The 25411-nt window shown below is 36.3% G+C and overlaps 2 protein-coding genes across 2 annotated transcripts in view; one reads left to right on the top strand and one right to left on the bottom strand.

Annotated features, from left to right (window-relative positions):
* Nucleotides 1-25411, top strand: part of STK39 (serine/threonine kinase 39) — an 82028-nt gene that overhangs the window by 54997 nt on the left and 1620 nt on the right. Inside the window, 3 exon segments of the mRNA XM_072341551.1 lie at nucleotides 7156-7208; nucleotides 9129-9197; nucleotides 21303-21367. Coding sequence (XP_072197652.1) covers nucleotides 7156-7208; nucleotides 9129-9197; nucleotides 21303-21367 — 187 coding nt within the window.
* B3GALT1 (beta-1,3-galactosyltransferase 1) overlaps nucleotides 16820-25411 on the bottom strand; it is a 196883-nt gene continuing 188291 nt past the window's right edge. The window contains exon 4 of the transcript XR_011904291.1: nucleotides 16820-17016. The gene's annotated coding sequence lies outside the window, so the exon portion shown is untranslated. The remainder of the gene's footprint in view (nucleotides 17017-25411) is intronic.

The following is a 25411-nucleotide window of genomic DNA, read 5'->3' as shown; positions in this document are numbered from 1 at the left end:
ATGAATGAGTTTTCGTATTGCTCATGTTTGGATGTGCTGCATCTGGCTATGAACTAAAAACCTCAAGTAATGTAGGGAAAAAGTGCCTGTGTACAACAGTTGTTGTTTTCAAGTTTTTGGGAAATTGCTCATTAATGAATTCCAACCAGTTAAAAAATATTGATGCTTTTCACAAATTAAAACTTACCACTGCTTAAAAAACTGACAAAATACTTTTTATTTTAATGAATGAATAATTTTAGGGAAAAAACAAATATTGCCTCCTCTGTAGTAATAAAACTGATACCTCTAGCCATTTCCATCTGCTTATATGGGAGCATATAGGAAGTGTGAGCAACAGAAGATGATACAAGTGGATACTTTGTTTAATCGCAAATAAGTCATAGAAACACAGTATCATAGTGTGGCCTCGGGTTGAAAAGGACCTCAAGGATCATCTAGTTTCAACCCTTCTGCCATGGGCAGGGTTGCGAAGTGTGCTAGACCAGGTTGCCCAGAGCCACATCCAGCCTTGATTGGTAACGCTCAGTTCACTAACTGAAAGTTAAATGTGCAAGGACCTATGCAGAGAAATGTAAAACTGAGAAATGAGTTTTAAAAACAAACAAACAAAAAAACCTCTTTCAGAGTTTACTGTTTGCCTTAGCTTGGAATGAATCATAGAAAATAACGAATTGAAATTGAAGGGATTATAACTGTGCTTTGATTTAGGTTCTGGCATCAGCAGCTGCAGAAACAGGAAAGACCCAATCTGAAAACAAGTTTAGGTATATAGATAAATCTAAAATTCTTCTAACATTTCTGTGTTGGAGAATGAAGACTTGGGACTGTAAATCATAGACAGGAAGGACCCACGTTCATATGCAGCTTCTAAAAGTACAAACGTTTCTGCAGACCTGCTGTGTTATTTTGATCTCTACTAGAGTTTTCTAGTCTTTTTCTGTTGCAGAATTTCTGAATTTTCTTAGTTTTACAATGGTATTCAATACATTATTAAAGCATTATAATTTAAGTAACTTTAGACTGGTCAGCTCTGATTAAAATTATAGTAAAGCTTCCTTCTTGCTGGAGTAGTTGACTACCCTGGAGATGTGGGCTGTGTTCTGAATAGATCGTGTTGCAACCCATACAAGTCACTTGGTGACTTCTAATGGTGTTAAACATATCCCTTTTCTGTGTGGTTGGTGGTGAGCAGAATTTTTAATAGATAACTGTTGTCTCATTCAAAAAAGCATAATAATCAAATGACAGTGTTTGATTATGGCATTGGCTGCTTTTCAGCCTTGAAAGCATGATTTGGATGTGTTTTACTGTGCCTATTACTGCTGCCTCTTGAAATAGAATAGTTAGCAAATATATTGCTTCATTTCACAGATTTGCTCTTTATGTAAGAGCACGTAAACATCATTAAAAGGTAGTGGCAATGTTTTTATTAAGTTCTGCTAACCATGTTTCCTTTTTTTGATAGCGTATATATATGGACAGGGATAAGTTGTAAGCTCATAAGAGTTTCTTGAAAGCCACTGAAGTATGTGGTGAAGTTTAAATGGACTTGAGAAAGTAGGTATTAGTAAGATATAGACTTGAAATAGGGAGATTTTAGTCCTATTCTGGTTGTTGGCAATCTGGAAGCTGGCAAACTTTAGTCATCTGTTCTGCTGCTACCAAAAGTTAACAAAAATGTCCTTCCATTTAATCTCGAACTTAACTAAAATCATTAGAAATAAGCTGAAAAGAACCATCTTTCTTCAAAATGCTAGATTGACATAATGTGCTCCTGAGAGTGTGATCGTGAGTAGTGGAGGAGCCTGGATATTGATTAGTAAATGGTAGCTGAGCATAGCAATGTTAAACAGAAAGGGATTTATGTAGTCATGTGGTGAATCCTCAGGAGGCTAATGCTTCTTTACAGTAAATACTCTCTTCTGTTGTATTTGTATGATCCTATAGAAGCTTTAGAATTCTGATTTGCAAAATTAGCATAATAAACAGACTTCCTTTTATTAGCTCTCTAATTAGTGTTCTGCTGGATTCCAGGTACATTGTGCCTTAAGCACGTGAAAGTTAGCAATGAATGACAAATTGTTGTGAGAAGGAAGATGACCTTTTAAATTTGAATACCATTTGGTAGGGCCAAACAATACACCCTCCTTCCCTGCCATTAGAATAACAAAGGAAAATATGTAAACAAAATTCTTCTTTTTAAAAATGCCTATTAATCATAGTCTTTGGGGCTTTTCCTTTAATTGCATTTCTAGCATTGTACAAGCAAAGATCTTGCCCCAGAGATGTATAATGGAGATCAAATGGGTACATCTCCAGGATGTACGGCCTAACTATCATTCTGATTAGACAGCTCCATTTTTACATGAATTTCTGTTTGTTTTTCTTCACTCTAAATAAGAAGGTCATTTAAATGCTTCTCCTGTTTTAATTACAGTGGCAACTGCAATGAGGCAGTGCAAATGCCATGCTGCTTGTCCTTGTTTCCTAAGCTATGCTGAATTGCTTTTTTACTGCCAGAGTAACTTAGTTTGCTTCAGTGGTAGTTTTGATGCAGCTCAAATAATTTTGGAGGAGAAAAGCACCTGCAAGCCCAAATTTTGTATAAAAATGATTTATTTTCAGCAAGACTTGCAGAGACAAAACATACTGTTACAAGTGCATACACACGCCATTCTTTTGCATTACCTTATTTTAAGTTTTTAAAAATTGTTTCAGGAAGGAAGACAGTACATGCTGATTCTTAGCTATTGTTACATGCTTATCATCTAGGAATACACTCACCCCGAGGTCTACAGAGAAGATGCTGAAACTTCCTGGAAATAGAAGGTGATCTTTAAGTAACTCTGCAAAAGAGGAGATGGATAAACTTGTGAGAAAATAAAGTAGAAAATAAGAATGAAAAATTGCATGATACATAATCAAGCTATCCTAGCATGATTTAGAACTTAATTTTAGTTCCAATATGTGTAAGTTTTCTTGAATCTCACTTACATGATTGAGATCTCATTTTGAAGGACAGTAGACATACCAACATTTAACATCTTCACTTTACAGTGGCATCATTACACAAATGTGATTTCTTAATCTAACTCATTAGGCAGTATTTTGTCAATGTAAGTCTTCAATCAAGTGTGTGGAACACTGAATTGGATATAGCAGGAATTAGACTATCGAGTAGTTATTTCTAAGTCTCTGTCTTGAAACATGGATGCCTGAAGTTTCTCTTCTCTTCTTAGGATTTGTCCAGTACAACCACATCAATCTCGGCAGCTGTTTAGTCTCTAATCTTGATCTTGGTGAACATAAACATTGTTCTGTGAATCATATCTCCTAAAATTGAGTGTTTTTGTGTTGCCTGCTAAGAACAAGCAAATTAAAGGGCAGGATGAGACTATGCAATGAAGCTGGCCCTTGTTCTTCTTTCTTTGCTTCTTTGATGACATGTTGCTTCCTAGAAAATCAGAAAACAGCTCTAGTAATCTTTATGGGCACATCAAGTGACCCAAAGCTTCAAAGTGATTTTTTCATCAGAAAAATATGCTTTTTTGTGGTGCAAAATTTTAAATTCTAAAATGACGTAGAGATGGCCAACAAAATATCTTAATATGGCTGGTTTGGGTGGTGTTCTTATTTAATGCAGATCTCTTGAATTAGTCTTGTTGGAAGTGACTGCATAGCTAAACACAGCATAGAGAAAATGAATAAAATGTAGCATGCTAGAATGCACAGAAGTATTTAAAACTTATTCCTCTTTTAAAGAGATGGGTTGTCTGTATCCTTGATAATAAAGGCATATGAGTTTGTAATAGCACAAAGCAAGAAGCAAATAAGAGGTATCACAAGGGGTTGCAAAAAGGTCTGAGTTTGCATTTTTAAATAGAAATAACTTTTTCACAAATGCATTAGAGAAACTAGGGGCCATTAAGAAATGATGAAGAAGATAAAATTATTAATCATGAAGACATAAGTGCCTTTCTTCAAATCCTATTTCTGTTTAGTAGTAATAAAGTCTGTGTGTGCTACAGCATGATAAGACTAATGGATGTAAGTGAAAAAAAAAGAACTCCAATGAACAAATGAAATGGTACTTGGAAACTGCATACAAATAAATCAGCAAGCCCAAACAGTTGTCACCAAAAAGTAACAAGGGAACTATCAGACTAATTTGGAGTAACAGTGACTGACTAGAACTGGAAAAGAGGCTGAAAACTGGAGAAGAGGCTGCATGGTTTTTAAGGGAGAAGTCAAGAGCATCTTCTGTTTGGTAGATAAATATATAGCAAAATCAATAATTTGTGGAAATCAATAAATGTCTGGAAGGTAATGGAACCATACGCAAAAAAAGCTTCTAGCAAATGAATCTTGACAGGCTTCCTTTTTTTTTTCTTTCCCTTAATAATGGTGTACAATTAAGCAGAAAGCAGCAAATATAGTTGAGTATAAAGGTGGATTTGGCAAAGTCAGCTTGAATCTTCTTGACTTTTCACCTTCACTTCAATAAACAGATTTGTCCCATAACTTCTATTTGGGATGTTTTGCAATTTAAAAACAAAATAAAATGCACTATCCCATTTTCATCTTTCTTTAGGAAAGTCTGTATTGGGAGCAGCTGGTCTCACATAGCTATGTTGGTCTGATAGAAATTGGGTAATTTTTGTGAGAGTTCATAATTACTTAGTGCCTTTTTATGTGGTGAATGCTTTATGGGAGGTTTGGGAAAAGGCAATCTGAGAGCCTAATGAACTAGTTTCTGCGTAGTTGTCTGGAAGAGTGCTAAATCTACAGACGTCCTCAGCTGTGAAAAAAGATGCGCAGGCTGGAGCAATTCAGTGTAGCTGCTAATAAGCAGAACTTTCTGATTTCCTTCTGCCGAAGTGTGGAAAAAAGTTGTTATTCCTTTGATTTGTTTCTTCAGAAGTGTTTGCAGGGAGAGGGTATGTAAGTCTGAGCGGAGTCCCACATTCAGCCAAAACAGCTTTTTTTTTTATTATTTTGAAGAAGTAGTCTGCATTTCTGTGAAACTTTGCCTTTTTGGAAAGCAGCAGTTTAATAAGCTCGTTAGATGTGATAAATTTCAGCAGAGGGGAGTGGTGTGCCAAAAGGGAGCTCAAAGATGGGTCGTATGTGACTTTCTTCTAGACAGGAAGCCATCCAGGGCTTTTGAAAGGGTGGGGGCTGGAGCATTGAGATTCATACTAATTCTTTGTTGAATAAAAATAGACTAGTGCATCATTCCATATAATGGCAGCAGATTTTTACAACAGAAGTAAATGAGCCTAGTAAATCTGTACCAGTCTAGCTGCGTTATCCACAGTTTTGTATTAATACACTTAAACTCCCATAGCTTCTTAGGGCAGAATTTTGGGAACCTGAAACTCCTTCAGCCTTGGAGCATTCAGTATATTCAGTAAATGAGTGCTCTTCATTTTAAGCGCTGCATGTGGCATATTTATTTTTCAGGCTTTGCTATATTGCTTTTGTCTTTGTTGCCAATCATTGGTTTTCGTTTTCCTGCCTGTTGCTGTTTTTTGACTCTAATATTTTTGTGAGTACTTAGCGAGTGATAATAGCTCTTAAGGCACAGCTGGGTATGCCTGCCTATTGGATTTAGTTTTCCCACAGCAAGACTTCATGGCCTGGTATGCTGAAATCTGAGCTTGCTTACAGTTCTCCTCCTTGCTGGGGAGAAGAATAATGGGCTGCAAAACGCATTCTGTTGCTATTAGCTTTTCAAGTGTATTGAGCTATTCATTGGAGAAAGCATGCTACAGCAATTAAGTTCATCCCTATGCTCAGTCAGATTGCCATTTCCAAAAACAAAATGGATGTCTGTTTTGCAAAGAGGCTAATGTTTTGTAGATGGTAGAAATTATTAACTAAAACTGAAATGGAAAACGTGTGAAAGATGGTGGTTTGGAGCACAATAAGAGACTATAAAGGAATCCTTTGAGTTGGATAGTAAGTCCCTTATGGCTGTCTTATGTGCTTAACTGTTTAAAGTGCTCTCAGGAGCGAACATGAAGGCAGAAAATCCTTGGTTTTCATACTTTACTGCTTATTTTATAATATTTTGGAAGAACCTCCCTGTTGAGACAGTGGTGGTCAATTTGTGAAGTTATTCATTTCAGAACAGCTTTATAGGTGCTATGCATCAAAACCTGTTCTTCAGTCTCTTAAGTGAGCTTCTTTCTGCATATTTGATCTTCAACAGAGAACTTTAAAAACAAGTGAATATTTTGTTGCTCTTGGAGAAGGGGTAATCTGTACCATTCAGACAAGATTGAACTGTTAGAGCCAGTATAGCAGAGTGTCTTTTGAAGATGGAAAGGAAAATATTTATTAGTGGATTCTGTTTTATCTTTTAGGTTCTCCAGTCATTTTTCAGTCTAAGATTTTTCAGTTGGTTTTCACTAAAATACTGCTGTGAAAATGTGGTGGAGCCTCCTGACAGGATGTGTTAAGAGGGCAGTATTTTTCAAGCTGAGGGAAGTCCTTGTTGCAAAAATGTGGTTGCTCATGCTATTTGTATCCTCTCTGGATATGGGGCCTGAGTAGTTGTCACTAAAACTAGTCTGTTGTTTTCTGTGCTTTGTCCTAAGCTAATTTAATACGGTTTCACTGTTATTACTCATGATAATCTCTTGTGTTTTAAGTGAGAAATAGCAGGACTCTAGCAATTTTAAGTAGGGTAGGTGGATGTAAAAGTTATTGGGCATCTCCTTCCAACAATATCAAAGATGAGATTCTCAGCAGCTATTGCTGATGTGCCTGATCTGGGGTAGGAACAGCAGGAAAGGGCCTGGCCCTTGGACACAGTGACTGCTATAGCCAAAATTTATATCCAGCTGCGAAGCTAAATGGTTTTCTGGCTAGGCTTAAGCAACTATTTGTGTCCGTTCTTGCTAATCATGATTCTTTGTAAAAATATATATTTTCTAATTATATTTTAAAAAATAATTTATGTGGCTTTTAGTTTTTTTTTTTGTTTGTTTGTTTGTTTTAAGTTTCTTGGATCTGCCCACCAGTTGAGGTAATGTTAGATCATGAAACTACATACTTATCACATATTTCACTTACAAAGCTGAAAACTGTTAGTTTGAATAAGCTTTTCTTCATTAAATTTTAATGTATACACTGAATGTTTTTCAGGAACTCCAGAAAAGAACTTAATGATATACGCTTTGAGTTTACTCCAGGCAGAGGTAAGGCTCTTTCAACTGAATTATTTGTTTATTGTTCAGAATGGTTTTTCAGAAATCGGTTACTACTTATGGTTAATATAAGCTACCTCTCTGAAATGTTCCCTAGAATGCACAGCTTCATATTGGACTTAACTTGAACAGGAGCATGAGACATGAGTAAATTCTAGTGTCTAGGCTGCATAATGTACTGCATATATGAGATTTTCTCTACAGTATACTTTATCAATTCCATGTCTTACTCAAGTGATCTATGTGGTACATAAGAACTTGCATCGTGATATTTATGGCTTTGGAATTTACTTTTTTTACTTTTACATTTGGAGAGTATCAGAAGAAATGGCATATAGTAGCCATGAAAATATATATGGTGATAGTGGTGGTAACATTTGAGTTTCTTTGCCCCGCTTGTTAAACAGTTATGTTAAAAAGTACAAGGCATGCACCATTTTTAAAATGTCTTCAGTTGGCAGTTGAGTTGCATTTGTAGCTTACATCTCATCACCAGAAATAAATTCTGGCATTGAAACTTAAGATTCTACTTGTAGACGCTTGTAGGACTCTGGCTTTCCAGTGCTAAGAGTTTTAAGAAGTCATAAAGTTTATTTTTATTTGAAGATTACCAGATATTGCTGCAGTAAAATACGCAAGATGATGATATGTTGAGAAAGAAGGTATCATCCTTGTTACATAGCAACCCTTTAAGCTGTGAACATACTTCATTTTCCTCAGAAGTCAGTATACACTATACTTAGAGTAGTCTTCACACAGAGCTTCCACCTTAAAAAAAAAAAAAAAGTCCAAATTGGATTTTTTTCCTCTGTAAATCATTGTATCTATCTCATGCAGTAGTTTTATGGGTATATTCTGTTGCATGCCTACATTTCTCATCAGTTTTAGTAATGGGTAATAATGAGAAAGGTTTCTTTACTTGGGCACAGAGCATCCTGATTTAGTCAGTGTCAAAAGAATTATTTAAATACTCACTAAGCAGTTACATAAGCCATGCAAAACTTTGTTCATTGAGAAATGCAGGATATATCATAATAAAGTACATGAGGACTATTCCTAATAGTTACTGTGGCAGCTAGTATTCTCACCCTCAAATCTCTACAGAAATTCTAACTCACTCAGTGATGCTGTTCTTCATCTGCGTTTTACTTGAGGAGATCATGTAAGTATTCAGCTGCCTCAAAACATGGACTCCATGCAGATACTTTGCATTAAGGTCATGTGCAGTTGAGACTTTGTTGGAACGTAGGCTTTTTCCTGCTGTTTCACACTTACTCTAATCCTACCAAATTCTTTATTCAGTAATTATCCAGTAACAATTAGTAGGCATAAGGGCTTGGGAATTAAGCCACTCAGTTACAGCAGTCACCATCCATCCAAAGGTCTGAATCTTCTGGGTCATCATACATAAAGCCTATTTTGAGCCCTAAGCTCAAAGAAACTAATGACTGTGCAACTCCCTTGCCCCACGGATAACAAACAAGAAAACCTGATATTACACTTCTCCATCTAGATACACAGAACAGTAGAGGAGATGGAAGCAGCAGTGAAAATGCTCCAAAACAGTTTATTTTCTTGGATGCAAAAACACTGAAATTGTAAACCACGTAAGAGTACCTAGTTTAATAACAGAGAAGAAATGCTTGTGACCTGCAAAGGTCTGTATGGTATTTGTAATGAATGAAATCATCACAATCATCACATTGTTTTGCTGTGTAGAGGCTGCTAAGTTAATTATCTTGAAAAATTGTGGTCCTTGTTTTTCCCCTTCTAATGAACAATAACATTGAATTCAAGCCTGTGACTTATTGGTGTTTTGAAGCTTAAATATATTTTTGTTATATTGTTTTGGGTGATTGATACTTTTCATTGTTTTTGTGAATTCTCATACTTGCTTCACCTTTTGGACAGACACAGCAGATGGTGTTTCTCAGGAGCTGTTCTCTGCAGGCCTGGTTGATGGCCACGATGTAGTTATAGGTAAATTACATTTTTCTTTGCAGTTATGCTCTTGGGACAAGTTTGTGTTAAATGAATATGAAAAAATGTATTGTGTTGTTGGTTGTTACAGAATTCTTTGTCCTAATTTTGCTTCCATGTATGCATGGTTTGTTCAACAAGCCAGTTTTGATACCAGTCGAAGAATTGTGTTTTGGAAGTTGGAACTCTTCACTGGCTTAAAAGTGGTAATATAATAGATGTCCTGTAGTACCATTTAGAATTCAGTGATTGATCATTTCTACACTAATTTATGTGTTTAACAATAAAATGACTTTGGAGTGGGATTATTCAAAGCGTGCTTTGGCAACCCTGAACTCAGAATTGGGGGAAATTGTGTTTAATGGTACCATTTCAAGGGGGGAAAAAAAGATAATTGGAAATGTTTTCTGGCAGCTGAGTGGAAAGATACTTCTCTATTTTTCTATTCTGTGCTTCAGTGATTTTTATTTTTTAATGTAATTAACTGACAAATATGATTAATTTCTTAGACATTCCTTTCCCTGCAGTTGTTCAACGCTAGTTGTTCCTTTTCCTTTGGTTGTTCAACGCTACTAGAAATATAGTTGCAAAAATCTGAGCATTTTAGATGTTAATCACGTGAGTGCTGGAAAAATACTAGTATCTTGATCTTTGTGTCGCAGTTGCAGAAGTTCATATCAATTGGTTTAGATATCTTTACCAAACAAACCTGTGAATTCTGAACACCAACCAACCCCTAAAAAGAAAACCCCAACAGAATGCAACTTTCTGCAGCATTGGATTATGCAGGCAAAGATTTGAAGGACCCTGGCCACATCTGTTTATAAGAAATTGAACACATTTTCAGCTGTCACCTCCACTATAGCAGTACAGTCTTGAAAAATATTTCAGTCCCTTAGTTTAAAGCAGTAAGTCATAAAAAGAACAGATGGTGCTGAAAATGCAAATCCTCTTACAAAAGTCATTTTCTGTGTAAAATGATTTTGCCACCTTGTTTGCTCCAAATTAAAAGGTTTATAATCTTCTTGACTGTGAATAGTGGAGATGAGTTTGGTTGACCTTCTTCGCCAGAAGATCTGATTCCTACAGGCTGAAAGCAGCTGATAAATTATCTCTCACTTTTCAACAGAACCATGCAGAAATTCAGCCTCTGTAATATAAATGAAAGCAGATTTCTGAGTTAGCCCTGTGAAAGTTGTTCCTGTACTTACTTTTATTAAAAGTTGAGACGTATAGAAACTGATTTAAACATATGTGAACTGAAGCTGTTAGTAGGGACCAGCTGATGTACAAGTTTTACAGAATTCACTGCTTAGCTTCAACACACTTTACCTTTTGAGTCCTGCTGGATTCGCTTCACTTAACACAGGCATCCTAGGAAGATTTCCATTCTGATAAGCAATAAGTTCAGCTACCTGTTCTGTGGACACATAAAAATCCCATCTTGCATGCTCAGTTCTCGCTACGATTGACTGGTTTCTGTTCTTATTGACAGTAACATTGTTTCACAGGAGGTCCCTAGATCAGGGAAATCAGTACAAAAAATTTAGTTTTAAGGACACCTGGATTTTGAATTGGTGGGGAGAGTGAGTCTTGGTGGCTATATGTAGACATCTCCTTTATGAAGTATTTTATGCAGCTCTGAAACAGCTGTTAACTCATGTGAAAGATCTGTAGTATTTTCAGAATGTTTTCAGATAAAATGTCTATGAATGTGCAGCATATGTCTATTAGCTAGTGAACCTTCACATAGTAATGCTTTGTTTGGATTTGTCTTCTGGAAGCAATTCTTTAAATTTCAGAATCTGAAGGGAGCTGCCTATAGCTACTTAGAGGGAAAAAATGCTTCTTCCCAAACAAAACTTAAATAAAAGCTATTGTAGATTTGCAGTGAAGAAATATGCAGTTGTTCTTCACTATATTAATGAAACTTTAATTTTAGAAGTTTTTTGTCAACAAGTATCTGTGAATACCTCAAGAATCATGGAAGATGTATTTAAACGTGAAGGTACATCAGACAAAGGGCAGTAGTATTGCTAAGGGTACACATCCTGGTTTAGCACTTGAGGCAGCATAGGTTGGCCTTTTGATATCAGTCGTGGTTTGAGAATATTTGATTTTTGTGATCTTTGAGAAAGTTTACTAGAAACTTTCTTTTTTCCTTGGGTCTGTTGTTGAAAATAACTGGTTGTTGTTGTTGTGTATCATATATATTCTGAAGCTGGATGTACTCATAATCTTAGTAAATGAGAAAATGCCCTAACAGACTGTAAAAATTCTTTTCAAGCATGGACTACATACTTTGTGTTTACTTTTCAATTTATGACCCAGAAAAGAAACGTACATACAACAGAAATTGTGCTGCATTTTAAGGCATTATGTAGAAACTCGTGCACCTTCAGTGCTCTATTTCTTTTTAGCAAGAGATGCACGTGCATTAGCGATAGGAGAATCTCTCTAAAATCCCTGGAGTTTACCTAGGGACTTAAATATTTCAACACATCTGTCTCATTTAGATCTAATGCATTGAAGAGTGACTCATAATAACTAGACTGTTGGGAGTTCTGCAGGTTTGAGATACACCCTCAGGTAATCAAGCTTTGCATCTACTAGCTCCTTCAAAGTTATTTTAGCTATATATGTCCTGTGTAAAAGGTGCATTTGAGAAAGTATATTGTGTGAACAAGGCTTGGTTTCATGCACATTCCCACTGTACTGAGTTTTCTGTATGATGGAAACTCAGATATTCACGGTGGTTAAAAAGAACACTGTGCTGGCTGAATAGCAACTGCTGCTGTAATGGCTTTTGTGGCTGAGCTGTGACTTGACATAAATGCATAAGACGTTGTCAGTGTAACCAGATTTATCCATACGCACATCATTGGAAATGTGTTCATCCTTAAGGTGCAATCAAGTAAATAACAATTTTTCATTACTTTAAGGGGGGGGGGGGGGGGGAAGGTGGAGTTGGTAGTTGCTTTCAGAGAAGGTTCCTTTTTTTTCCAGCACCAAGTCAAGCAGTTCCCACTCACCTATGGGAGGAACAAATTCATCTGTTTATCAGTGGGATTAGTTTGGGTTCTGCCTGATAAAGCAGGTGATAAACTTAAGCCTAAAGCGTTCTGTATTCTCTCATAGGTCTGAGTTGTGGTTTTAAGGTCTTTCATTTGTTTCTTTTTTCTTATTTAAAAAATAAAAATAAAAAAAATTAAAAAAATTTTAAAAAAGCAGCTGCGAATTTGAACCAGAAATTGCTATGACAGCAGTGTAAGTAATGTTCCCCTTTTCAATAGTAATTTAGTTAATATTGTTTGTTTCCTTGGCATTCACTTCTCCTGCAAGTAGTATGTCAAAATAAGGATTTAAAGATGTACTTAAAACTAGAGGTAGTCCATTTCAAAACTTAACTCCTGAAATCAGGGCTTCTTTTCTAAGTATTTTTCAATGTTTCAAGTTTCAGACAAGGTATTGAAGTAGCCTGACTGCCATTTCATCTTCTTAATAGTTTTGTCAGAACAAAATCTATAATTCATTCTCTATAATTCATAGCAGAACTCAGAAAAGGAGAGGTGTGAACATCTGATGAGGAGAAGAGATTACCAAGTCACAAAATGCATGGCAGAATGTGACCTGCTTTATTTCTGCATAGACCTACATTTTGACTCTAATTTGGCACAATAAAGATACTTGTTGAGCTGGCTTTGATATTTTGACAACAATTTGATAGGCAGCAAAACCTTTGTCTAAATACAAGCACTTGTTTTCTGTGTTCAGTCACTGGTAATTGACTTTTTTCAACCTTGTACTATGACTCACTCTTTTGTATAGAAAATTTATGAGCTTGATATACTGTAATATCTCAGCCTTGTTAAACATTCCTACTAGCAGTGTTGGGCAGCTGATCTAAACTTTTGTTTCAGATCTCAATTTGAGTCTTCTAAGCCACAGTGCAGTCTCAGATTTTTCAAAACACTTGAAAATGAAGGGGAAGTTGTGATTGTATATTCATACCTCAGCCCTCTGAATTCTTCTAGGTATTGTCTACCTCCACTAAATGCATGCAGAATCTAACTCTGGAATACATAAGAATTTAAATATCCAGATACGTTCTACCTATCTTTTTATGGCACTGTTATAAATGTGCAGTGGTTTGACTAAGAGTTCTTCACACACTATGGGAGAATAAAAATATCCTGAAAACTCAGCCATCCTTTTTTTTTTTTTTTTTTTTTTTTTTTTTATAAGCTTCTGGGAAACAGTACAATGTGCCAGTTACCGTTGTGTTTTAATTTAACAAAAAGTATCATTTTCAGATTTTTTTTCTTGGCAGGGGATTTAAAAGTGTAGAATATAATACACTGCCTTGGGATCAGAGGTGGATACTAAAAATTTGGGTGTTTGATGCTCACGTGCTATTGGAATTGAAATAGGTATGTTTCTAGCATTAAAATTTCTTCTCCCACCTCAATGTAGTGCTTCTGCTTCATAAAATACATTCTTCCAATTGGGTGGGAATTTTTCAGTCAAATTACCTAGAGAAAAACATCTTGTATGTTATTTTGTCTGCCCTCCGTTTTCCAGTTTTTGACTGTGACCTCTGGGTATTCTCCACATTAGTGAATAGTAAGGTGCAGGGCTTGGAGAGCTATTCTTATTCCACGAGCTCCTTATTGTTGTGGTTTGAGTGAGGATAAATATTCAAGGGCTTGATTTGTTCTTAAATGTCGGTCAGGAATATATGCTCCGATGCTTCTTCCATGCCTTTGCCTCTTCTGCTCTTGATTAGCATAGCATGGCTGGTTATTAGCCAAAGCTTGGTGGCAGTTCTCTTCTACCCCTTGAAACAGGATACCCGGTGTTAAACTAGTAGTTAAATGTCCTTAAAAAGTCTTCTGAAAGATGTTGAGTAACCTTAACCTTTTGCCTGGTACTTCACACACACAGACAAGAAAACATACATTCCTGGTTTCTACTGTGTCTGCTGTACTGGGGCTTAGAAACCATGCGAACCTCAGGGCTGAAGTGGTTTTAATAATCAGTTCAAGCTGTGGGAGTTGCTGACTGTCACATAATTGCAGTCCTGTTCACAGAGATGCTGAAGGAGATCTTTTCAGTTTTCCACTGTTCAAGTGGGGACTTTGTTTGGCCCTCTGTTATTCTGTTGATGAATGCTGTTCTCCTGCAAATGCGTTTTCTGACTGTAAAGCTGCAAATCAAAACCTTGGATATTAAAGTATCAAATTTGAAATGGAATAAATCATTTTTACTGTCTTTGTATCTCCCGATTCAGCAAAGAGAATTCAGACAAATTTGTGAGCCTTAATCTTCTTTTGATAAATTCCTAATGACAGCCTCTTCATAAATAATACATTTCTAAATGTTTTTAATGTTTCTTCCTTATCAGCATCCAATAGCATCCTCAGAATAGAAGCCAAGCTTGCTGTTGATTTCTCTGTTTTCTTTCATTTCTTTCTTATGAAAACCATGTCTAGCTCCTTGCAGTCCTCCAGCAATAAACACTTGTTAAGTTAGCTGTCACAGATCTCAAAATGCTTTAATATTTCCCTTGCTACTGTTCTCAAGCCACATAAACAAAAGATTTTGACTAGCATCCTGAATGGATGAATTAACAGAAGCATTCCCACCTAAAAGACATTTCTGACCTCTTTGTAAAGATTTTTTATCTTTCATGCAGTTTGTGAGCTATTAACAAACACTAGATAGAAATAATCAAGAGATCTGGAGGAATCGTTACCAAAAAGCTATAAAGGTTGATTGCTACAATTGTTTGCATAATATACTGTAATCCAGTGCTGGCTAGGTTTCAAAGCTTGGTTTTGATTTGGTTCTGATCTTGCAAATGCATGAAAATCACTGTGCAGTGTGAAATACAAATGAGTATTTAGATTGCAATGGATGTCTTGCAATAAGTGAAACTGCCTCATGAGTATGCATCATAAATTCAGCTCTTTGGAAAAAAGCTCTAACTTGTCACTCAGACTTCCTGCTTCTTGAGACCTGCACAGGAAGATACAGCATTAATCCTCAAATCGGTAGACTCCTAAGGCAGTTATTAAGTAGAACTCAGGTATCAGATGGAAATGGCAAAATAAACCCCTGCATCTGGGGGAGAAATAATATTTGGTACAGTCGGGGAGAGCCAATAAATCTGTGGTGCTTTGATTTTGGCCTTTCTAATATCAGTACACTTGGATGAAGTGGGGAGCAGCTGAAGGTGGCTACTTCTTGCTATTTCTTACAGACTGCATTTTGGACTGCATAAGAACAATTTCACTTTTTATTCATTGAATGCAATTTTTTTTATTTTTTTTATTTTTAAGCATCAGTAATTTTGTACCCAAATAATGTTTGCTTTTTCCTTGTATCTGAATTTCAGTTTACAATATGCAATAGCCCTCCAAATTGTCGAACCTAGTGTCAGAAGTTCCACATCCATTTTTCATCAAGTGGGAAAGTATACGAATCATTATGCTGTTGAGAGCATCACAGAAATATTGTCTCAGACACTGGATGCTATTTGTTTGTGTTTATGCCAGATGGCCCTGGCTCAGTTGGCTGCACTGGCATTGTACGGGAAATGGTTCTACTGTATTCATATAGCTTTATTTACTGTCTCATTAATTTTAACTTTTTCAGAAGTTTTCCCTATTCTGAAGCCATTAGGGTTAGATTTCATGCTGTGTTAAGAATTTTAAATAACCAAGCAGGCTCCTGTCACATTAGAGAAGCAGCTATTTGAGACTGCCCTATGTATGCTCAGTCTGTTAGGCTTGATTTTTTTGTGTGGGATCCTGAAGATGGCATTTATTTATTTATTTATTTTTGTTAGATTGGCTTATATTTATCACTCATTTAAAAATTATCACTGACGTCTGCCAAAAATGTACAGTAGGGTGTGTTTTGTAGTGTATGCTAAATAAATAAATGTACATGCTAGAGGACACTGGCTGAGAGGGCTTTTTATTTATTACATTTGCAATTAACTGCCTGTGTTTTGTGTATTTATATGCTGGTTTTGACCTTTTTATCCTACTGCATGCTCCACGAGTGCAGACACTTACTCTGACAGAGTGACACAACCATTTGTCTCTGAACAAAACCTGCAAGAGAACCTGGAATGATTTGTGGTGCAGGGGTTGATTATATGTCCTTCAGAAACCTTCTGAAGCAAGCTGAACACTTATTGCTGTAAACAACAAAAGCCTGTTGTGCTAACTGCTGCTAACATTTGAAGGAGGGTATTTGCTCCAAGACGTGATTTGAAGCGTTCTCTATTTACTTGCTGGTTTTGCTAGCAAAGGTTCTTCCATCACTGCTTGATTCCGTTGTGCAGTTATCATGTCCGTGTTTCTTCTGATTTTTATGGTAGCACAGCCAAAACGTCTTGAGAATACACATTACAAAATGAGATGTTGGATGTGGCACATTCAGGCCCTATGGAAGCGGTGAATTCCTAACAAGGTTTTCAAACTGTCAGTTAGTGCTGATTGCAGACTACAGCGATAATCTGCTATGACTTTCAGAAGTACGGTATCCAAGGCCTGACTTCAGAGTACTTCAGTGAAAATGGCTTTGTCAATTTAAACTGCAATTACACTTACCTTAGAGATGGGGTGTAAAGTAGAATCCAGAGATATGTTTTAAAATGTCCCCACTTTTCAAGTAGCTTAAGCATCAGTGGAGAGAATGATGGCACTTCCTTCTCACTGCCACATCCTCTGTAAAATCTGCTAAGTTAAGCCTATTCTCACCTGATGATGGAGAGCGTTACTGTATTAAATTGACTTTGTTCACTAACCTGCGAAAAAGAAAAAAAAAAAGAATGTTGGACGCATGGGGAAGGAGAAGGTAGTGAGAGAGAGATGGTTATTTTCTTCTCTTTTCCCTTAGGTTTCTAATAGCATTTGCAGATGTGATTGGATTCATCTTCATTTAGTAACTTTAGGCTCATGTTTTCATATCCAAGGAATATGAAAAATTTTATGTAATCTCATTGGGAGGGTTACTGAGTAACGTAGTACAATGGTTTCCTCAGTTAAAAGAAACTAAATTCAGTAGCTGTGACCAGTTAAGAGCAGTACTGCTTAAAAGAGATTTTTTTTCTTTCTTGCTTGATGCAATTGGTAATTCTGAACAGGGCTGAACAGTAGCAGCAGCTGCTCATATGTGGGAACGTTGTTTATGGTTGTGAGCATATCTGATCAGAATTTCTAGGTATCTTTTGAGACACAGCGTACTTAATCATCCAAATTGCATGGGTTTAATAACAGTCCTAAACTTCTGGAAGTAAATATACAATAATAGTATTAAATGCAACAAATAGCTTATTTTAATTTTATTTACAGTTGGCTGAGTCCTGTTCTGGAACGTGGTAGTTAACTTTCATTTTTGTAACCTTGAGAATGTCATCTTTGTAGTTAAGATGGCATCTCAGACTTTCTGGGCAAGTAACTGGAAGCCCTGCAAGCTGGTTGTCAGGAAGGATTTTCAGCTGCTTGGATGGCTCCTGCTGCCTGTGCTTCAGGCTCTATTTCTGGAGGAAAATAACTAAACTAGAGATGCCATGGACACCTGCAGTTCTGGCATTACTGCTATTTCTTTGTAGCTATTTACATCAGGCATTGAAAAATTACAGTTATCAATTGAGTCAATATCTTTAAGCTGTTCAGCATTGGGCATGCCTTTCTACCTGTGTACTTACTGAAGTACCTAGAACTGCTGGCTTACACTAAGGTGCAAAGAATCATCATTATCTCTTAAAAAGGAAACCATATTTTTAGGTTCCTGAAATGCAGACTTAAGTATCCAAATTCAGACAGTTGGCTGTAATTTGTTGGCCTTGTGTTCTTGGTAAGGGCAAGTCACCTAGCAAGAAGAAGGCAGAGAGTTTTGAAAAGGAACGAGCCATCAACAGGGCTATGTGGTTTTGCTAGGTAATGGTGCACATTTCATTCTTGGTTGATAATGACTTGAATTTTCAGTGCAGAAGGTGACAGCTTTTGGGGGGATTTTCATTCATGGCGTTTTGAAAGAATAGTATTAATTACATTAATCTGGCAAACTCAATTTTCTTGCTATTCTAGAAAAGCCAGAAAACATATAAGATCACCAGAAGTCACTAGTGAAACACTTGCTTTACTTGAACAATGCTGAATATATATAATTGAAATTGAAAAGATATCTTTTTTAGGAGACTTCAGGCGTTCCCATTTTTATGTGAATTTCTATTCTAATATTATGAAATCAGCACAAGTCTTCTCTCTCTTTTTCAAGCGTAGCCTGAAAACCTATGGCATCACTCCCTTAGTACCATGCTAAACTTCTGTTTGATTAAACACATCCCACTCTATTGTGGCCCATCAGAAATAAAGGGTATTTCATATTCTTCCTTGCAATGCCTTTTTAACATTTTATACGTAAAAGGCTTTGGCTTGCATTCATGTTGAAAGCAGAGACAAACACAGTAAACTGTAGACTTTAAATGAGCACTGTTCTTTGAAAAGCAGTTTTCTTTAAGAATGTCACCTACCTAAATTATCACTTCTTTTTGTTAGGGTTTTTAATAAAGATAAGTAAATAGAATTAACTATTTACACATATGCTTACATTTAGTATTTACATTTATTATTTATAGCTTATCTTATGCAGTTTTTACTTTGAAGATTTGAATTTCTTCCTTGGTGAAGAATCAGCAGGAAGGAGTTATACTTAAGATTTTGGTGCTACTTGTGAAGGCCTCAGTGCATCTGTCTGTTGTGCGATAGTTTAATCTACCTGCTGATAAACTGGGATATACGTGCAAATGTAGGAACAGTAATTTTGCCTGAAGGCAGGTGGCAGTTCTTGCATTCAGGTGCAGTAGCCAAGCAGCATGATGACTTGCCACAGTTGTCCTGCAGCTGGATGACATTAAGTGAGCAGCTGCTCCTCTGTAAGGCAAGTCTCTGTTTGAAGCTCATCATTTTATAATAGGTGAAGTTAGAAGTCTTTGGACTTGAGAGATCCAAGACCTTATATCAGTTTGTTTTCCTGTATTCCTATTTTGGTGAAGCCAGCTAACAAAAGCTGGAGTATTTATTTATTTATTTTAAATAAATGTTTCATGAAGCCTCGGGTAAGACAGAACTGCTCTTGAATGCATGATCTTATTAAATAGATTTTGAAGACATGCAAGCTTGAAGATACTGTATTGTGGTTTCAGGAGCTACCAGACAGAACACAATTTTTTGTGAGATTCTTGTATAGATTCTTAAATATTAACTGTAATAAAAAGCATTATCTGTATTTGCATGTATTTTGCTAGGTAGGAAGTACTGCAATAAAAGATGACTTACTGATTGTGTAAGTGAACTGTGTGATTAAAATAAAAAACATTTGTAATGAGTAGAATAAAGATTATGAATAACGAAGCTTTAAAATTGGAAAGAGTTTCTATTGTAATGACTGTAGTTGAGTTCACTTAACTGTGAAGGTTAATTATTTGTTCTTTCCAAGAAGCGTTCTGTACAGAATGTACCTTGTGGTTATTTCTTAAGGTTTGTTTTTGGTTTCAGACACCTTTTCATCTCCAGTTGAATTTGTACATGTCTACAAACAGTGCTCTGGGCCATCTCAATGATACAGGGAAAATGAGACCCCCAAAATTTTGGTTTGCATTTATTGGTGACAGAGCTTATGCTGGCATACTTGTTTACCTCTGGAGATTCCCTAGCTAAATACTGTTCTTCCCTACATGAGGCCAAATACTGTTCTGCAATGTCCAGTGAATCAAACCACTCATCAGGCACTAAAGTAAAAACTGTCACCATGGCATTAGAACCAGTAGAGGAGGTAGGAACCTGAATTTGATGTGTGATGCATGTGGCAGTAGAACCTTCAGCTTGCACATGGGTTTGCTGCAGTCCCACTTTACACCTTACAAAATCTGGGGCAAATATTATTTACAGAGAACATTCATCTTATGATAGTTACCTATCCAGTGTACTAAGAAATCTCTGCTACTTAATGTGTGTTTATTTTTTTGTCTCAATAGCTCTGCAAAGTGTGGAGTCTTTTTCTCACGTCGATGTCTGGTTAATGATGTCTTGTGCTCATCCGTCACTTTTGAACAATGGCATTCCAGTTATTCAGTCTGAACTCAGCTCAGGATCTTGTATGAAGCTGGGGAACAAGTTTAGCAAACCAACAGCCAAGAGGCAGCCAAATTTCCTGATCAAGATAAATGTTAATAACATTGTATTTAAAAAATAAAAATCACAACCATAAAAACCAACATTGCAATTTAGAATGCAAGTTAGGTGCTTTCATACAAAAAGGGTTCATTTTCCTGCCTCCTTTTTTGTTCTCTTTATCTCTAGATCTAGTTAGTGTTTATTTCTGTTCCACTGCTGCATTGCTAACCATGGTCAAGCTTACTGATAGATCAGTTTCAAGATCAGCTTTTATCTTTTTTTTTTTTTTTTTTAAATCTTATTTTTGCTGTATTTTTTGATGCTGGTTCACTGACCTGTAACAGATTGCTATGGTTCTATATGGGTACTATTACTGGCCTAGATAAGGTTCAAAAGCATTAGCGTGCAGCCAGGTAAAGCAGCTTCAGAAACATATTAATAATATTAAAGAAGCAGAAGATAGAGGAGAAAGTGAACTCAGCCATATCCTAGAATCCTGTTTGATGGAGGCCCAGGTTGTTAGCAGAACTGCAGTATAAGTCTTGACAGCTGTGGTTCCGTTTATCCTTTCCTACTTGCTTGCATTTGTCAGTTGTTAATCAGTCTTAGGGAGCAGACTAGGCTGAAAATTAATAGTTGAGTTTTTGCTATCATTAGGTTCTCAGTCTGACTTTATTCTCTGACTCAATTCATGTGGGCATAAAATAACAGCAAAAGAGAGGAAACAGGTTTACAGCACTGACTGCCCTCTGACATCTGCACAGCAACTGGAGAGTAATTAAATTATTCAAGCACTAATATGCGGGAATATATGTATATGTAATTAAGATGATAATCCAGCATGAATACAAGGTCTGTTGCTATGCTGAATTCAGTTTTTTGTAAATCATTTTCATCATACTTTATTTTACAGTTGCTGCTAACTTACAGAAGATTGTAGATGATCCAAAGGCCTTGAAAACATTAACTTTTAAGCTGGTAAGTGAGAGTTGGTAATGAGTCATACAATACATGCAGCTTCAGAAGCAGAAATGTTCTCATATTAAAGAGCAGCCCGTTAATTCTTCCTCAAATAGTTTCAAATACTGTGCCAACCATTTGGCAAAAACTGAAAAACTTTTTCTGACCTTCTCTGTATCAGCTAAAAAAACATCATAAGAAACTACTCTTAAAGATTTGAGCTTGTAACATTTGAACAAAGCTTCCAGCCTGGAACAGTAACTCTTCTGACTACCTGATGGTGCAAGCATCTGTGTTCTTATGTCCTTTCTCATTCTCTTCTCTCTCTCCTGATATATTTTTAACCAGTTGGATTCCATCATCCAATGCAGTTGTCGAAGTTTATTAATTATATATGAATTTAATGAAACTTCTGACTTGGGCATGGTGGAGGAGGAACTGCAAGAGTTGGGGAGAAATTCTTAGAGAAAACTGCATATGAACTTAGATATTACGTAGGGAAACAGAACAGAGAGCATGTCAACTTCTTCTGCAAGGAAAACCTTTAGGTGCAGAGAGCAGTGTCATCAAGCAGCAGTGCTGCACAACTGGAAGAGCAAGTAGGAGAAACACTTGTTCATCAATACATAGAATATCTTGCGTTGGAAGGGACAGCCACAGGGATCATCAAGTCCATCCCCTGGCTCTTCACAGACCACTCAAAACTCAAACCATATTTCTGAGAGCTTTGTCCGAACAATTATTGAACAGCAGCAGATGTGGTGCTGTGACCGCTGCCCTGGGGATCCTGTTCCGATGTCTATTTTGTGCAGTAATTTCCTTACAGAATGGGGGTAGTCCTCGGTGAAAGAACTTACCCTGTGTAAGGGAAATGGTTTTTAGATAGTCCAAGTGCCTGAGAGGAGGAAAGAAACTAATTATTGTAACATGAGTGTGGGTTGTGTTTTATCTCATTTTCAGATCTTTTGCTGAATAAGTGTGTAGACAGGTGTGATGATTGAAATTTGTGTGTGATAGAGACCCAATTTTGACAGGACATTTGGGATATGTACAGTCATGTAGCTCCTTAACTTTGCAGGGGGAGGAAGGTTCATTCACATCAGTTCTGAGGACACGCTGTTCCAACTCCACTTCTACCAACACCTGCCAGCATTTCAGTTAAATGCAGGTCACACGTTCTACTGCTCTCTTGTCCTTAGTTCTTCCCATCAACCTTCTTTGAACTGAGAATCCACAATTAAAAGTTTATCTGTATATCATGTTAAGCCACAGGTTTATGCCTGTGACTGTTTTGAGGTGCACATTTTGCCTTGGTCCATGGATCCCAATTTTGGTTGATTTTGATGCCATCCTGATGGATCTGATTTGATATTAATAGCTTAACATTCCAGAAACTTAATTCAGAATAGATATACTGTGTTTGTTTCTGTCTTCTATAATCAAGTTGAAAAATACAGATACCTAAAGCTGTTGAAAGATTAGCCGTGTAGGTACCAAACTCTTGCCAATTAGCTTTCAGCACCCCTTGCTGAGAGTGACTCAGACACATGTGAAACATTAGACTGAGTGTCTATTAGGTAAGTAGGTCTCCAGAATCATAGTTTTGTTTATAAGAGCAGCTGCTGCTTATGGGCTGTAGAGAGCCATTTTTAGAATAAGTGACCTAGTTGATGATAATGTATTAATTCAAGATTGTTCTTCCCATGTCATTTTTTAAACGTAGATTTGAATAGTTTTAATGATTAAATAATTTAGCTTCATTTTTCCTCTACAGTCCATTAAAGTCACCAGAATGTATGAGTTTCCTTTTAGGAAGGGATCATGATATACCAGAGGCTATATAGAGTCTAGGTTGTTTCTAATTCATGCTCTTTAGAGACTTTAAAATTCCAAATTTAATATTCTGTAGTATTCAGTGAATGTATATGTTGAAAACAAACAAACAAACAAACAAAAAAAAAAACCAAAAAAAACCACAAAACATCTAATTTAGGTTGGGATATTTCTGTGTTTCAGCTGGATTTATTACTTAAATGCTGAGGAGCAGTCAGTGTCACATATTTCAGATTCCAGAGAGAGAATACTCCTAGGCTTTACCAAGATCAGAATTAATAGTCAGTTGTAATTCAATGTCTGTTTCCCTTCTTAAGGTAAGTTCTACCAGCTAGGTAACAGTTCCCAAGGTTAAATTTTAATGAAAGTTTATTCCTGACATTTTTAACTTACTGGGAGTTGAATACAACCACCAGAAGTATCTTAATTCATTCTTACCCTTGATTTATTTGATTCAAGTTCAATTCCTACCTGCTCCTGTGTAGTGGAGTTGCTTAGGAAAACCGTCACTTGTTTTTGTTACCTCCTAGAAAGATTTGAGAGCACTTGAATACAATTTGATTAAAATACATTTCCTTGGTAAATATTTCATGGGGATTCTAAGTCTAAATCTGGCTAATCCTATATCCATTCAGTGAATTCAATTGAAAAGTGTTCTTTAGTTTAGGATTAGTTACTATTTGTGGACAAGAAATCTGGTTAGTGTCTCAGTGCTTGCAGATTGCTTTTTCTGGTGTAGTATTTCTGCACACACAACAAAGCATTTCAATCTTCTGGGAAACAAGAAGAACTTATGTCTTAACCGTATTTGTCTATAATGAACTTCTTTATTATTTTGGCAATAATTTAAGAGAGGTGTCTGAATGAGTCTGCTGTTAAGGTTTGATCTCGTTTGTGTGTATTTAAGTGCATCTTTGATCTTAAAATGATGCAGTTCTACAGAACATATGTAGTACTAAACCTCCTTTAGTTGTCTTGGCTAACTCAGAATTATGACTTTTCTGCATGATACAGATGTCTGCACTTAGGGAAGGAGGCTGCTTTAATACACAAGCAGTCTTGACAGTATGCAATATAACAACATTATTATGCAGTATAATTAGCATTTTGTATAAGGATTTTATAGCTTGCTAGAGTGTAGAATGATGTAAATAACTCTAGCTCCTTTTATCATGATAGTTTGCATACAAAATTCAAACTCCATTCAATAAATTTTAGTAAATTCCCAATTAATAAAACATGGAGATATCTTAATTATGACCGGTGATGATGATTTAAGACTTCAGCCTGCTACTTCACCAGAATAAGGTAAATCTTAAATACACTGTGAAGAGAGCATTTCAGGTCTGTGTGTAATAAAAGTAAATGTAAAGGAGTAGCTTGATGTAATGCTTCTACAAGTAGAAAATAAATTTAGTTTTGGTTGTGAGAATTCAGTAGGTGATGTCACTGGGTGAACATTGCGTGTGTTGTCTGAGAATGTTTGTCCTGTTATCAGATACGCACAGACCAAATTCTACTAAAAGGTTCAGGTGCAAAAAATGTATTGAGGGTCAAGAATGTTCGTATGGAGTGAACCAATTGTTTTGACAGTTCTTGGGGGGGATCTGCCAAAAATTCCAAAGGCGATTTTACGTAATCTGCCATTACACACTTGATATTACTTCAAATTATTTACCCCACAGGTAAAGAACACATTAAAAAATGTACTTTCTCAGCTACAGAGTCTGATTTTGGATTTAAAAATCAAAATATTAAAATATTTTGCCTACATAGTACTCGTTATTTTAAAGCAGACTTAAAGCAAGATATACTTATATTCTTACTGTTCTTATATTTGCAAAAAGTAAGCAGATTATTGATACAGCAGACAGTAGTAAAGATTCTGAATTGTTCAGTCTGAAGAGTTAGATGATACGGTCAGAAAGGAGATGTTCTTCTGCAGCCATTAGTTCTTACTCCTCATAAACTCATCCAGTCTCATGTTGAAAAATTCAGTGCGTTGGTATTTCAAGCAGACTCGATAGCTGGGCTCATAAGGGCTTTTCAGATATTTGGTGTCTGTAACACACCAGCAAAAGGTAGATTCTGTGCATGTAGGTTCTTTGCTCTCCACAAGTGAAAACAGCATGCTCCACTGAAAAGCAGGTTTGGCTTTGGAAAGTTAAAGAATTTTGGTCTTTAAGAGACCTTTGGGGATACCTGCAGAAAGTGTTTGTTTCTCATTTG

The sequence above is a fragment of the Excalfactoria chinensis genome, chromosome 7 (genome assembly GCF_039878825.1).
Source record: "Excalfactoria chinensis isolate bCotChi1 chromosome 7, bCotChi1.hap2, whole genome shotgun sequence".
NCBI classification, from domain to species: Eukaryota; Metazoa; Chordata; class Aves; order Galliformes; family Phasianidae; genus Excalfactoria; species Excalfactoria chinensis.
This window is presented reverse-complemented; position numbering and strand designations above follow the sequence as displayed.